Here is a 15,997-nt window from a genome sequence, read left to right on the forward strand (position 1 = left end):
GGTCTGAAGGCTGGAATCTGTGGTTCCCTTCTTTCAGCCCTGTCATTCCTCTTGTCTGGGTGCTGCCCACCTGGTAGAAAGGGGACCTCACCTTGCCACTCCTCTAGCCCACCAACACCACTGGGAAGGTGACCCTTCATCCTGGTGGCTCCAGTAAAAATCCCAGGGAAGGCTCTGATTGGATCAGAAAGGCCAAGTCCCAAGTCCCCATCCCAGGATGAATCCCTACGACCAGGGGCCCCAGAGCCTCTGTCCAGTCTGCGTCACATCCATATTTTCAGCCCAGCAATGGGGTCTGCCTGATCTCCAACACTGGGGCTAAGAATAGAGAACAGGAGGTTCCTGAGGAAAACAGGGGGGCCTTATGAGAAGAGGCGAGGGATGGTAAACACCCCAAAAATGAAGATATTCATGACAGACCTCCTCTGACACTGAAATTTGTGTTGTCTTTGGAAGGCTCTGGGCTAAGCTGTGGAGTGCCTGCATCTGGCCCGGCTCTGCTAGGGATGAGCAGTGCCGTGTGGCAGCCCTGTCCCTTCTGGGGCTTCAACACCCGTCCTGCCAGTGGAGGCAGTGGAGTGGGCTGCCTTGCAGCACGTTGCCACCCCGAGATGCTAGATTTCAGCAGTGCTGGAATTTCGCTGGGTTTCCAAGCAGTGCTCTGGGGCTGTGCAGTCATGTACCTACTTGCCTGAACTGTAGAGTGAAGGGATTTGCTCATTCAAGTGGTCCCTGCTCCTGGCCCAACGCAGTGGGACCAAGTTGGGGGATGGGCTGTCACAGAAGCAGTCTCCCCTCAGTGGGAAGGAATGGGAAAGGGAAGCCTCAGGCTGAAACCTGCCCACTCATCAGCCCTGGATGGGCACCCAACTGGGCCATGAGGGTGAGGAAGGCCATGGCAGAGAAGGCTCTAGGGTGGAGGCAGCAGAGGGGCTGAGCGCAGAAATGCAGTGGAGAGAGGAGGGTCTGAAGGCAAGAGGGTCGGCCACTGAGCACAGAGCACAGCATGAGCAAAGGCCCAGAAACTGGATGTGCAAGAGAGTCCCGCTGCAGGCTTCATGTGGATCCCAAAGGATCACATGCACTAGGACTCGGGCCAGGAGGTCACATGGAGAGGAACGAGCAGTGAGCTAAGATAAGAGTTGGGCTCCAGCAGGCCGGGTGTGGTGGCTCACACCTGTAATCCCAGCACATTGTGAGGCCAAGGCGGGCAGATCACCTGAGGCCGAGAGTTTGAGACCAGCCTGGTCAATGTGGTGAAACCTCGTCTCTATTAAAAATACAAAAATTGGCTGGGTGCGGTGGCTCATGCCTGTAATCCCAGCACTTTGGGAGGATGAGGCGGACGGATCACGAGGTCAGGAGATCAAGACCATCCTGGCTAACACAGTGAAACCCCGTCTCTACTAAAAATACAAAAAAAAAAAAAAAATTAGCCAGGCGTGGTGGCGGGCGCCTGTAGTCCCAGCTACTCGGGAGGCTGAGGCAGGAGAATGAACCCAGAGGTGGAGCTTGCAGTGAGCAGAGATGGCGCCACTGCACTCCAGCCTGGGCGACAGAGGGAGGCTCCATCTCAAAAAAAAAAAAAAAAAAACCAAAAATTAGCTGGCGTGGTGGCAGGTGCCTATAGTCCCAGCTATTCAGGAGGCTGAGGCAGGAGAATCACTTGAACCTGGGAGACGGAGGTTGCAGAGAGCTGAGATTGCACCACTGCACTCCAGCTTGGGTGACAGAGCCAGACTCCGTCTCAGAAAAAAAAAAAAAGAAAAAAAAAAGAGCTGGGCTCCAGCCCAGTGCTGCCACCTGGGAGCCATCCACCTGCCACCTCACCCATCCACTCACCTTCAAACCCCACCTCCCTTGCCAGCAGCAAGCTCTCTGCCTCCACGGCACCCCTCCCATCCTGGCTTGTACCTGGACCACAGTGTTGGGGTGTCCCCATCAGAACAGCCCCCACGAACTGAGGGAGCGCCCACTTTGTGCAAGACCATCAGCTGGGGTGGTGCAGTTCTGGTTCCTGGCTCTGTTGTTGGCAGGCAGCCTAGAAAAGGGGCACGGCTATCATCCCATTTTACAGATGGGGAAGTTGAGGCACAGAGAGGTTCAGGGGCTCATCCAAGGCCACACAGTAAACAAGAGGCAGAGGGACACTAGGTGTGGCCAGCAGAGACCTTCCTTGGCCAGCACACAGGTGCTTTTTGGCCTTTTCATGGTCCCAAGTGGGTGGGCCCTATGATCATGACTATGATGCAGATGGGGAGACTGAGGCTTAGAGGGCTGAGACTGCTCACCAAGGCTCTGCCTGATCCTGGAGGATGGATGTGGAGCAGGAAGAACAAGACAGGGGCTCTTCAGGGAAGGCCCAGCGCAAAGACGCGGATTTATCTGTTCATCCATCCACTCACCCTTCATCCACCATTCATCTGTCTGCCACCCACTCACTCCTTACCCACCTGTTCACTCCTGTGTCCACCAGTTCACCCACCCACCTGACCGTCCATACCTCTACCTGTCCATCCACCCAACCACCCATCCACCCCCCTGCCCCCATCCACCCATCTTTTCATCAGTCCACCCTTCCATCCCCCCACCCACCCACCCTTCCATCTACCCACCTACCCATCCAACCATCCATCCATCCATCCATCCATCCATCCATCCACCCACCCGCCCTTCCATCAGTCCACCCTTCCACCCACCCATCCACCCACCCTTCCACCCACCCATCCACCCACCCTTCCATTTACCCACCCACCCACCCTTCCATCTACCCACCCACCCACCCTTCCATCTACCCACCCACCCACCCTTCCATCTACCCACCCACCCATCCATCAATCCACCCTTCCATCCATCTACCCACCCACCCTTCCATCTACCCACCTACCCACCCACCCACCCTTCCATCTACCCACTCACCCTTCCATCTACCCACTCACCCATCCTTCCATCTACCCAACCACCCATCCATCCACCCATCCACCCGCCCTTCTGTCAGTCCACCCTTCCATCCACTCACCCATCCATCTGCCCTTCCATCCACCCACCTGTCCACCCACCCACCCATCCATCCACCCATCCACCTGCGCTTCCATCAGTCCACTCTTCCATCCATCCATCCACCCACCCACCCACCTACCCACCTACCCATCCATCCACCTACCCATCCATCCACCCATCCTCTTGCCCTTTCATCAGGCCACTCTTCCATCCATCTGCCCTTCCACCCACCCATCCACCCACCCACCCACCCATCCACCCACCCACCCACCTACCCACTCTTCCATCTATCTACCCACCCATTCATCCACCCACCCACCTACCCACCCACCCACCCACCCATCCATCTGCCTGTCTGTCTGTCACCCACCCACCAACCTACCCACTCTTCCATCTATCCACCCACCCATTCATCCACCCACCCACCCACCTACCCCCCCACCCATCCATCTGCCTGTCTGTCTGTCACCCACCCACCTGCCCTTCCATCCACTCATCCATTAACTCATCTACCTGCCCATCCAGCCACCCTTCCATCTACGCATCCACCCACCCACCCATCCACCAATCCACTCATCCACCATCTGCCCACCCATCCATCCACCCATCCACCTGCCCATCCAGACACCCTTCCATCTACCCACCTATCACTATCCACCCACCAACCCACCATCCACCAATCCACTCATCTACCATCCACCGACCCATCCATCCACCCATCCACCAACCTATGCACCTGTCTATCCACCCATCCACCCATTCTTTCATCCATTTATTCACGCATCCATCCATCTACCCACCCAGCTATCCACCCATCCATTCATCTGTCCATCCAGCCATCCATTAACTCACCTATCAATCCACACGCCCTTTCATCCACCCATCCATCCACCCACCCATCTCTCCACCCATCCATCTAGCCACCCATCCATCCACTCATCCATTCACCCCTCCATCTACCTACTCACCCATCCATTCACCCACCCATTTACCCATCCACCCACCGATTCACCCATCTACCCACCCATTCATCTGTCCATCCACCATTCGCCCATCCACCCACTCATTTACCCATCCATCTACCTGTCCATTCACTTGACTGCTTGTCCACCTACCCAGCTGACAAGCATGACTGAGCTCCAGCCATATGCTAGGCATGGCGGTGAGCACCAGGACATTGCAGGAGACAGAACCCTGCCTGCCCAGCTTCCATGGGGTTCCCCTTTCAGTTGTGGGGAGACAGGCTGGAAACAGATGATGTGGCAGATGGAGTGAGGAGCAGGGAAGACCAAAACGGCCCAATTGGGGATCAGGGAGGTGGGGTGGCTGATGAGCTGTAGACCGAGGCTCTCCCAGCGGGACCTGGCAGGCACTGCCCCCTCATCTACAGAGTGGGGTTCCCTCTCTTGCAGGGTAGCTGAAGGACTAGTGGGGTAAATCCACATTCTTGCCTGGGGCCGGCCTTGAGAAGCCCGTCTTGCTCTTCCTGCTGTTCAGCTCCATGTCCATCCTCCCAGCTCAGGCAGAGCCTTGGCGAGGTGTCTCAGCCCTCTGAGCCTCAGTCTCCCCATCTGTGATGGTCACGATCAGAGGCCCACCCACCTGGGGCTGGGGAGAGACCAACCAGCACCCATGTGTTGGCTGAGGAAGGCCTCCTTTGGCCAAGCCTGGTGTCCCCCCTCTCTGTTTACTGTATAACTTTGGGTCAGTGGCTGAACTTGTCTGTGCCTCGATTTCCCCATCTGTAAGATGGGATGGTAGCAGTGCCCCTTCAGAGACTGCCTGCCAGAAGGTGGGCCAGGAGCCAAGATTGCACAGACTGGGTGTTCCCTTGGTCAGTGAAGGCTGTTCTGATGGGGACACCCCAGCATTGTCATCTGGACATGAGCCAGGATGGGAGGGGTGCTGTGGGGGCAGAGAGCTTGCCACTGGTCAGGGAGGTGGGGTCTGAACACCCTCTTGTCTTCGTGCTGTGGAGGCAGAGAGCTTGCAGCTGGTCAGGGAGGTGGGGTCTGAACACCCCCTTGTCTTCTGGGCCTTTGTCTGGATGGTGGGACTTCTTGTTGGCCTTGAGAAGTGGCTGGAGTTGGGCAAGGCCTGGATGAGGGGCGCTATGCATAGCATCTTCCTGTCCATCAGCCGCAGTCAGGGCCCCACACATCCTGGACTCCCGGTGGCATTGGTCAGAGGCTGGGATTAGGGCAGGAGATCACAGCCTGGCCTTGAGGGCACTGGGCTTATGGTGACCCCTGAGGAGCGGGTGAGAGGTGGCCACATCCATCCATCATCCACCCACCCATTCCTTCAGCCCACTTCCTCATCTAGAATGCCCCCATGCTCCTGAGATGACAGCTTGCAAAGCACTGCACCTCTGACCCCCTGTCTTCGGGATGGTTTAAGCAAGGCTCAGGGAACGGGAGGCCACGCAGCTTGCCCTGGCTTCATAGTGGGGTTTGCGGGGGAACTGTAGGATGGGGGTGGGCGGGCCTTAGCCTTCTGCTCCCAGCTCTGTGGGCTTCACCTGTCAACCTGCAGAGCCTGAGAGGAGGGAGTGTCTCCTGCCACCTCACTGGGTCCTTGGGGTCATTGGTGGTGGTCCTTTCCAGTTGATCCTGGATTCCGAAACCTGCCTGCCTGCCCTCTCTGAGCCTTGGCGTCCCTGGCTGTCACTTGGGGGCTGTCTGGGGGTGCCAGGTGGTACAGTGGCCTCCTGCTAGGCACTCCCAGATGCCCTGTCTCCTGTCATTCTGTCCCTACCCAGCAGGCACAGACAGGCTGAAGCCAAGGACAGACAGGCAGGGAATGGCTCCGGATCAGGAGGCTGGGAGGAAGGGGAAGGCCAGGGCTCCTTCGCAGGAGTCAGAGGGCATCCATGCAGGACGCTGTGAGTTGGGCCAACAGGCGCAGCTCACGGCGAGCCCTGTCTGCCTCAGTGGCGCGGGGCTTTTGGAGGAGGCTTGAGGGTGGGTGGGTGGGGAGGCTGCGAGGTTAGGGTGGCTCTGACCCTGCCTGGCCTGCCCAGCACGCCTGCCCTCCCAGCACAGAGGGGGAGTGCGGGGTTCCTGTTCGAAATGATTCGTGAGGATATCGGAGAAAACTAGCATGTCAAGCAGGAGGGAGACACAGACAGCTGCACCCTGGCGGCTCCTGAGCTGCAGTCTCTGTCTCCCTGTCTCTGAGTCTCTGTCCCTCTCTCCCTGGGTCTCTGTCTCCCTGTCTCTGGGTCTCTGTCTCCCTGTCTCTGGGTCTCTGTCTCTGGGTCTCTGTCTCCCTGTCTCTGTGTCTCTATCTCTGGGTCTCTGTCCCTCTGTCTCTGGGTCTCTGTCCCTCTGTCTCTGGGTCTCTGTCTCCCTGTCCCTGGGTCTCTGTCTCCCTGTCCCTGGGTCTCTGTCTCCCTGTCCCTGGGTCTCTGTCCCTCTGTCTCTGGGTCTCTGTCTCCCTGTCCCTGGGTCTCTGTCTCCCTGTCCCTGGGTCTCTGTCCCTCTGTCTCTGGGTCTCTGTCCTTCTGTCTCTGGGTCTCTGTCTCCCTGTCTCTGTGTCTCTATCTCTGGGTCTCTGTCCCTCTGTCTCTGGGTCTCTGTCCTTCTGTCTCTGGGTCTCTGTCTCCCTGTCTCTGTGTCTCTGTCTCTGGGTCTCTGTCTCCCTGTCTCTGTGTCTCTGTCCCTGGGTCTCTGTCTCGCTGTCTCTGGGTCTGTGTCTCCCTGTCTCTGTCATGAGAGAAGGTATCAGTGTGGTTGGAGTCTTTGTCTCGCTGTCTCTGGGTCTGTGTCTCCCTGTCTCTGAGTCTCTGTGTCTCCGTCTCTGGGTCTCTGTCTCCCTGTCCCTGCGTCTGTGTCTCCGTCTGTGAGTCTCTGGATCTCTGTCTCCCTGTCTCAGAGTCTCTGTGTTTCTGAGTCTCTGTGTCTCCATATCTGGGTCTCTGTCTCCCTGTCTCTGTCTCTGGGTCTCTCTTTGTCTCTGTCACTGTGTCTCTGTCTCCATCTCTGTGTCTCTGTCCCTCTGTTTCTGAGTCTCCGTCTCCCCATCTCTGTTCCTCTGTTCCAGTCTCCGGGTCTGTCAGTGGCTGAGTGTCCTGGCCTGCTGGGACACTGCGGTGGGGCCCTGCACCCGCCCCTGGGCTCTCCCACTTGTCCATGCAGAAGCCATTATCTTTCCTCCGCTCCCACAGGAACCCAGGGAGGCAGAGAACAGCAGGTGCCTTGGAAGGGACGGCCCCTTATCAGGAGGGATAACCCCAGGAAGTAGCCTTGGGCAGTCTGGGGGAGAAGCAGGGCGGGCCCAGCCTCAGGGGCCTCTGAACTGTCCCATGGGAAAGCTTGCTGACGTGAGTGTGGGGGCCGGAGTGTTTGAGGGCCAGCATGAGGTGCCGGAACCCAGCGACTCCATCCTGTGGGCTGGGAGCAGTCCCCAGTGCGGTGAAACATTGTGGTCACCATGGCAACAGTGCTGGGGGAGCTGCCTTTGTGGAACGGGTGGGACCCTGCCTCTCTGTACCTTTTACCCTCGAGGCACGTGCCCAAGAGCCAGCGAGGACTGTAGCTGCTGGTGGCCAGGGGTGGGGGGAGGGCGGGGGCACGCTGGGCCGAGGTGTTCTCATCTTGGAGAAGGATACTGAGCCTGTGGCCTCCCCGGCTGCTGGGGATTTGCGAGGCTGCGTGTGAAGACCTGTGCCTGCTTGGTGAGGTCAGAGTGGGTGGGAAGGGTCATGAGAGAAGGCGTCAGTGTGGTTGGAGAGCAGGGTGGTGGCTGTGAGGCTGAGAGGTTGGTGGTGGGACTCCAGGCCCCCCACAGCTCTGGCACCCAAGCCCCATACCACCTCCCACACTGCCAGGATGCTGTCACCCCCACCCCTGCCACCATCTCTGCTTCCCCTCCTTTCACTGGCTCTCTGTTCCTCTCTCCCTATCTCTCTCTCTCTCTCTCTCTCTCTCTGGGTCTCTGTCTCCTTCTCTCTGGGTCTCTCTCTCCCTCTCCCTCTCTCTGGGTCTCTCTCTCCCTCTCCCTCTCTCTGGGTCTCTCTCTCCCTCTCCCTCTCTCTGGGTCTCTCTCTCCCTCTCCCTCTCTCTGGGTCTCTCTCTCCCTCTCCCTCTCTCTGGGTCTCTCTCTCCCTCTCTCTGGGTCTCTGTCTCCCTCTCTCTGGGTCTCTGTCTCCCTCTCTCTGGGTCTCTCTCTCCCTCTCTCTCTCTCTCCCTCCCCCTTTCTCTGGGTCTGTCTCTCCCTCTCCCTCTCTGTGGGTCTCTGTCTCCCTGTCTCTAGGTCTCTGTCTTCTTCTCTCCCTGGGTCTCTTTCTCTCCCTCTTGCTGGGTCTCTCTCTCCCTCTTCCTCTCTCTGGGTCTCTCTCTCCCTCTTCCTCTCTCTGGGTCTCTCTCTCCCTCTTCCTCTCTCTGGGTCTCTTTCTCCCTGTCTCCCTGTCTCTAGGTCTCTGTCTTCTTCTCTCCCTGGGTCTCTTTTTCTCCCTCTCTCTGGGTCTCTCTCTCCCCCTCCCTCTCTCTGGGTCTCTCTCTCCCCCTCCCTCTCTCTGGGTCTCTCTCTCCCCCTCCCTCTCTCTGGGTCTCTTTCTCTCCCTCTCTCTGGGTCTCTCTCTCCCCCTCCCTCTCTCTGGGTCTCTTTCTCTCCCTCTCTCTGGGTCTCTCTCTCCCCCTCCCTCTCTCTGGGTCTCTTTCTCTCCCTCTCTCTGGGTCTCTCTCTCCCTCTTCCTCTCTCTGGGTCTCTCTCCCTCTTCCTCTCTCTGGGTCTCTTTCTCCCTGTCTCCCTGTCTCTAGGTCTCTGTCTTCCTCTCTCTCTGGGTCTCTTTCTCCTCCTCTTGTTGGGCCTCTGTCTCTCCCTCTCCCTCTCTCTGGGTCTCTGTCCCCCTCTCTGTGGGTCTCTGTCTGTCTCCCTGTCTCTGGGTCCCTGTCCCCCCCTCTCTGGGTCTCTGTCTACCTTTCTCTGGGTCCCTGTTCCCCTCTGGGTCTCCGTACCCTCTAAGTCTCTGTCCCTTTATCTCTGAATCTATTTCTCTCTCTGGGTCTCTGTCTACCTTTCTCTGGGTCCCTGTTCCCCTCTGGGTCTCCGTACCCTCTAAGTCTCTGTCCCTTTATCTCTGAATCTATTTCTCTCTCTGGGTCTCTGTCCCCTTCTCTCCGGGTTCTGGTTTTCTTTCTCTGGGTCCCAGTTCCCCTCTGGATCTCTGTCCCCTCTCTCTAAGTCTCTGCCACTCTCTCTCCGAGCCTCTGTTTCCCTCTCTTGCTGGATCTCAGACAAAGCTCTCAGGATGGTCTTGGTCCAGTTGCCGACCTGGGACTGGCTGGGAGAGAGGCTAGAGAGTGGGCAGTGGCTTCTCAGCTGGCCCTGATGTCCCCTGCTGTCCCCTGAAGTACAGACTCTTCCCCACCCATGCACCGGGACCCTGGGGCGGCATCGCATCGGCCGGGGTGGGAGCCAACCAGCTGTGCTGCGCTGCTGCGCTCCTTCGAGCCACATGGACAATAAAACCAAAATTGGCTTTGAAAGTGGAAGTGCTCTCCTCATTGAGGGGAAGTGAGGGACTATGCGCGTCAGAACCGCCTGTCAGGGGCAATGCCGGCAGGCTCCGTTCTGGCCCAAGCACTGGGCTCCGTGTGGGGGTGGGAAAGGATTTTACAAAACCCCAAAGAAATGTTTCCATGAAATTCTTTCTTGTTCTTGCCTTTTTTTTTCTTTTCTGGACATTCCAATGAAAAGAACCGTTCTGGGGCTTTGGATCGCTCCTCGTGTATTGGGAAGCCGACCATGGAGATGAGGCCAGCCCGGGGCCAGAGGAGGGGCGCCTGCTCTGACAGGTGCGTGCCCCTCACTGTTGGCTCCCGAGGCAGCCCCCACCTCCCCCTGCTCCTAATCCTCCCACGAGGCTTCATCACTAGGGCGCCTGGCCACAGCCCCTGCAACTCTGAGCTTCCTGTGACCTCCCCCGCGTGGCCATCCTGCCTCGGGCTGGGTTCCCCCAGAGCAGACTCTCAGGCAAGGGTTCGAGGGCCCCACGGAGGACCAGTGTGGGGAGGGAAGGAGCCTCCACAGAGTGTGTCAGTAGCAAGCACGTGGTCCCCGGGCAACCCTTGGAGATCTCGGGAATCCCATAACAGGCGGTCCACCTGGGGGAGTTTACCCTACCCGGGCTCCATGGACGTCAGCCCCAGCACACCCCTGCACCGGGACATCTGAGAGAAGCAGGGGTGGTGTCGCCAGGGCAGACCTGGGCGTGTCCTCGGGTCCAGCACAGGCCTGGGCCTGGCCAGGGTGCCCGATGACATTGCTCAGGGGATACAGCGGCAAGCGGGTGTCAGAATGGCCCCCAGCCTGGGCCAGGCCTGTAGCGGGGGCGTGTGGCCACTCAGAGGCCAGATTCGGGCAGAGGGTGCAGCCAGGGCGGGCAGCAATGGCCTCTTGAGACGGCCCTGGCCGGGGCTGCTGACGCATTGGCTCCGATGACTCACGTGCGGGTGACCGTGACTTGAGTGGCCGTCTGGAGACTCGGACCAGCTCAGGGCCACCGCCTTCCTGGGGGCCTGTGGCCCCGTCGTGCCGGCCGCCCCCTGTCTGGACCAGCCTGAGTAATGGGTCCTTCCCCTCCTCCCAGTGGCCGGCTGGAGAGGACCTTAGTCATCAGCCCTGGCCCCAGCCCTCCCTCCTCCTCCGCCTGCCCACCTCCGCCCAGGCTGCGTCTCGCTTCTCTGTCCAGGCTGGGGGACTCCTGCCCCTACTGGCCTCCTCCCTCCCTGAGTTCCCCAGGAGGGCCTGCAGCGGGGTGGGTTTGGCTTCATAGGGGCGGCAGTGAGGATGACGTCAGGGGCCTCAGGGACAGTTGTCCCATCCCTAAGATGAGAGGAAGGAAACAGCCATGTGGAACGCGTCAGGCATCACCAGGGCACGAGGAGGAGGCCTGGGGAGGACAAGCTGCTTCCTCCCCTCTTTGGTCCAGTGTGGGCCCTGCGCCCTGTAACCAGCAGTGAATGGGCCTCACCCTGCTTTCTGGGCCTGGGGTGTCCTAACTTCCAGATGGGAGCATCCAAATTCTCCAAGTGTGTAGTCGTCACGTGCTGGTGGCAGCCTGGGTCCCAGGGCTCTGCGTTTGCTCATCTCATCCTCCAGTGGCCCCGGGGCTAGGGAGCTGGATGGTCATTTGCCCCTGCTTTGTAGCTGAGGCCTGGGTGGTTGAGTGACTGCTGAGTTCCCACTACCCAGAGCTGGCTTGGCCCAGGCTGCTGGCCCCTGATGTCTGCTCTGAGATGCCCTGCCAGCCAGCTGAACTGATCTTGCCTTCTGGGTTCTGGGCACCCTCTCCGCTTGCTGGGGAACCCAGAGATCCCATGCTTGGAACACCGGCCCACCTCCCTGGTTTCCTGTTCCTCAGTCATCAGAACAGCAGGGGGCAGGGCAGCGGCCCCTCTCCTCCCCAGAGGGAGGTTCTCTCTGTCCAGCTTCTCAGTTCTCCAGGTATGTTCTGTGCACTCATGGGCAGATGCATATGTGTGGCACTTTGAGCCCAAATAGCATCCCACTGTGTGCACTCTGCCTCTTCCTTCCTCCTGCAGCCTTGATGTCATCCCCGGGATGCGACATCTTCCCAGGATGCGTCGGCCTCCTCACCCAGCTATAGGGCAGCCCTCTCTTGGAAGGTGCTGTGATTCTGCATATCTCCTCTAAGGGTGGTTAGCTTATTTCTCGTCCGTGGCCCCTAGAGACTGTATTTGGGTAAGTTTCAGAAATGGAGTTGTTGGGTAAAGGACATGAACCTTTAGAGTATTGCTGGGTCTACCCAGCTGCCTTCCCGGGGGTCACCTTGCTTCATAAACCTCCCACGAGTGTGCTTCCCTGACTGCAAGCGAGGCTGACTCTTACATCCTTCCGGCCAGCTCTGCTTGCTTTCCTGGGAACCATCAGCCCACATTCTTTGTGCATCTTTCGATCTCACTCTGTCGCCCAGGCTGGAGTGCAGTGGCACAAACATGGCTCACTGCAGCCTCCACCTCCTGAGCTCAAGTGATCCTCCCACCTCAGCCTCCCAAGTAGCTGGGACCACAGGCTCACGCCAGCATGCCTGGCTCATTTGTATTGATTTCTTGATGCTCTTTATATATGGAGGAGCATGGTAAATATGCTCCTAAGGACTGAGTGGCCCCATGATGAACTTGCCCCAGTGCGATGCGTTTCCTCTGATGAAAATGTGCACATGCACACCTGCCTCCAAGGGCTTTAGAGGAGGCACAAGAAGTCCTCCCATCCCTCCCCCCAAATCTCCTTGAACGTTTAAGAAAAATCCAGAACAAAAGCAAAATGGCAAAGGCTGGCAAGGCCCATGCATACTTCTGGGAGACAAAAGTGTCCACAGAAAGACCGCAGGAGTCACCTGGAGCCCAATGGCACAACCCTTGCCACAGCTGCAACATGAAGCTGATTCTGGGTGATCTGACCTCTTTTGGTTCCCGTTGCCTGGACCACATGCCCATGAGGACGGGGCCTACTTTATCTCATTCACGCTGCATCCCTGCACGCATGGGCAGGGAAGAGGAGTTGGCAAAGCCAGTGAGGCAAGCTGGGGACAAGGAGAGACGTGGTCACCTTGAGGGTACTCAGAGGCACATGCAGGATACGGCTTTGGCCCCAGGCAGCCTGGACACCTCTCGCGGGGTGTCGGTGAGAGGGCGTGGCATTCATGGGAAGCAACAAGACCCTGCCCCTGGAGATGTCCAGGCAGGTGCTGGACCCCTGTTGGGGGGGCTGGACAGGGGAGGGCAGCCCATGAGCCTGCGACATGTTCCTCACAAGCCTCGGAACTGTGGATCTGTCATGGGTCTAGGGAAAAAAGAGCCGAGGCTTGGCTCACCGCAGCAGCCTGGTCAAGTGCGATTGGGGCGGATGTGTGGGGAGGGGAGAAGGGAGGAGTAAAGGTGAGCGTCCCCTCCACTTGGCAGGGGAAAAGCCACGGGGACAAGCCAGAGTCTCAGGATGCATTTGGACCCCTTTCCTTCCCTGCCCTCGTCAGCTGTTTGCCCTCCGTGGCAAACACCGCACCCCTGGCACCACAGCATTCCTGGCCAGCCCAGATGACCGTGGCATTGGGCTCTGAGTAGCATATGTCCTGCCTCCCCAGGGACTCAAAGGCTTTCCACTGAGCACAGGCCCCACACTGGGTCCTCCGTGCTGTGTCCCCACCTTCTAGGACATGGAGCGCCTTGCAGGCAGGGATAGGGCTTGGGCAACTTCTCTGCCTGCAGTGCCTTGCAGGCCTGTGGTCAGCGCCTGGCCCTTCAGCCCCTCTCCCCAGCAATTTGTCTTGGTCACCCACCCTTTCCCAAGGGTCTCTGGAAGGGTGGCCTGAGGGGGAGGTCAGAGCCCTCTGGTGGCAGCTGCTATGTTGACTGACTGCCCACTGCGCACCCTGTGTTTGACCTTGGCTCTTTAATGCCCACTGTGGTTTTGGGGCTGGCTGGCAGTGGGGCCAAGGAGCCTTCCGTCTCCTCCCGCTTTCTTGGAAAGATCAGTGCCCGCATTCCTGGCCCTCGCTTACGGGCAGGCGTGGGTCCCAGGAATGGGAGAGCAAATTCCAGAGGGCAGAGGCCACGAGGACACAGCAGGGTGCCTCAGCCCGGTGGGGGTGAGGGTCTTGGAGGGAACTGACCCTGGAGGTGGCACCAGGGTCCACCCCCTGTTGTGTTCTGAGGAAGAAGTGGTGCGTTAATGGCTCCTAAGCTATTCATTCATTGATCCGTTCAACAGTTTTCCCAAATGAAATTGCAAAGGGTTGGTGGGGCTGGAGAAGAGGGGACAAGGGGGCAGCAGGGGCAGTAGGGGCTGGACCACAGAGGGCTCGTATACTCTGGATTGCGAGGGGCTGTGGCGGGGCTTGCAGGGGACTCAAGAAGGCTCCCATGTGTCCTTTGGTTTTTTTATTGGAGTGAAATTCACAAGGCATAAAACTGTCTTAAAGTGGACAATTCAGTGGCATTTAGTAGATTCACAGTGGTGTGCAAACACCGCCTCTATCTAGTTCCAGAACATTCTCATCCCTCCAAAAGGAGACCCCACCCCATCAGTAGTCACTCGCCCCTCCCCTCCCCCAGCCCTTGGTGGCACCATCTGCTTCCTGTCTCTGCCGATTTTCCTGTTCTGGGCATTTTGCGTCGGTGGAGTCATACGCAGTGCGGCCTTTTGTGTCTGGCTTCTTGCACTGAGTGTTGTGTTCAAGGTCGTAGTGTGTGTGTGAACCTTTGGGCTGTGTCCCCACCTCTGCTCTCCCCACAGCACGGCGGACAAGAACGGGGCCCTCAAATGCACCTTCTCGGCGCCCAGCCACAGCACCAGCCTCCTGCAGGGCCTGGCCACCCTCCGCGCCCAGGGCCAGCTCCTCGATGTTGTGCTGACCATCAACAGAGAGGCCTTTCCTGCACACAAGGTTGTCCTGGCCGCCTGCAGCGACTACTTCAGGTAAGCGCTGGCCCTGGACAGCTGGAAGGGGTAGCTGCCTGTGGGGACAGGGACAGGGCAGATGGCACCCACTTTCTTTTTTTTTTTTTTCGAGACATAGTCTCGCTCTGTTGCCCAGGGTGGAGTGCAGTGATGCAATCTCGGCTCACTGCAAGCTCCACCTCCTGGGTTCACGCCATTCTCTTGCCTCAGCCTCCTGAGTAGCTGGGACTACAGGCGCCCGCCGCCACGCCTGGCTAATTTTTTTGTATTTTTAGTAAAGACGGGGTTTCACCATGTTCGCCAGGATGGTCTCGATCTCCTGACCTCATGATCCGCCCGCCTCGGCCTCCCAAAGTGCTGGAATTATAGGCGTGAGTCACCGCGCCTGGCCCGATCTGTCTGTACTTGATGCCTGCTGTATGCCAGGCACTATTCTAGGCCTTGGGATCCAGCAGGGATGAGAGAGTGAAACGGGCACAAGCCCCTACCCTCAGGGCATCCCCTCAGGACACCTGGAGCAGGACAGCTGAGGGACTGGAGGGGCATCAAGGGCCGCAGGGACCCTGTGTCTGCCAACGCTGTGTCCCAGGCTGTGTCTGAGGCCCGAATGAGTTCCCCTGCCTGTCGCCCTGAGCTGTGGACACTTCCCCCATGTGACAGAAGAGGCCGTGGCAGGCACGAGGGTCTGTCTGTCCCTGTGCCATGGCCGGGCCAGAAGTGAGAGCACCACAGAACGGGGCTGTGGGGCGGGGGGTGCATCTTCCTCACCAGCTGGGGGCTGTTGCAGGGCTGGGTGATCTCCCTCCCTGGGTGACCAGCAGGTGAGCCTCCTTCCTGCCAGGCAGTGACCCTGCCAGAGAGAGCTGGGCCGCCCTGGGGCGGTTCCCAGGCCCCAGCCCAGGTGTGCCACTCAGCCGCACGTTCCCCGAGGCCTGGGCCGCCTGCCCCATGGGCTCAATGAGGCTGTTGTGGGGGCCGCAGCAGCCGAGCCAACTGGGGCGCCGCTTCTATTTTTATTCTGGATTTGGGGACGGGTGGGCCAGCCCAGCCAGCCATGCCCTTTAAAGGCTCCCCTGTGCTGGCACTACAGCCAGCGAGACCTTAAAAGGCAAAGCTCCCTCCTGTCGCCCGCGACCGCCTCTGCCTTCATCATATCATGCCCAAGGGCCAGCAGGGACCCGTGGGGACAAGTGGGGCAGGGTCTGGATTGCTGGCAGTGTAGTTCCTGCTCCTGGCCCGCTCAGAGATGCTGAAGAGCGGCTCGTTGGGCAGATGTCAGTGGGCAGCCCAGAGACAGCGCCCTGGTAGCTGTCTTTGCCCCTGTAGCCCTGAACCTGGCTCACATGAGGCACAAGACTAGGGGACAGTCCTCTGTGGGTCAAAATGCACAAGGGATGTTCCGTCCTCCTCAGACAGCCATCAGGGGAGGTGCACCGACTGGAGTGAGAGTTGCTATGCCATGCCAGTGCACCTCCTGGAAGGAACCACCCGTTCCCCTGGAGCTGGGATGCTCTCCCCTCTTCTGCTGGGGAACACCCTAAACGCTGTAGGGGAACTGTGACCTCGAGCCCTG

General features: G+C 58.9%; 1 protein-coding gene and 1 long non-coding RNA gene across 11 annotated transcripts in view; one reads left to right on the forward strand and one right to left on the reverse strand.

Moving 5' to 3' along the window:
• The window catches only part of KLHL26 (kelch like family member 26), a 41,989-nt gene that overhangs the window by 11,999 nt on the left and 13,993 nt on the right, over window positions 1-15,997 (forward strand). For 4 of the 10 annotated variants that reach the window (XM_077976829.1, XM_077976828.1, XM_077976834.1 and 1 more), the window contains 1 exon segment: window positions 14,260-14,442. In XM_077976829.1, coding sequence (XP_077832955.1) covers window positions 14,260-14,442 — 183 coding nt within the window. 10 annotated transcript variants of the gene reach the window in all.
• Window positions 13,064-15,997, reverse strand: part of LOC144336870 (uncharacterized) — an 88,206-nt gene continuing 85,272 nt past the window's right edge. The window contains exon 2 of the long non-coding RNA XR_013409277.1: window positions 13,064-14,638. This is a non-coding gene — a long non-coding RNA (uncharacterized LOC144336870). The remainder of the gene's footprint in view (window positions 14,639-15,997) is intronic.

The sequence above is a fragment of the Macaca mulatta genome, chromosome 19, assembly GCF_049350105.2.
Source record: "Macaca mulatta isolate MMU2019108-1 chromosome 19, T2T-MMU8v2.0, whole genome shotgun sequence".
Lineage (NCBI taxonomy): Eukaryota > Metazoa > Chordata > Mammalia > Primates > Cercopithecidae > Macaca > Macaca mulatta.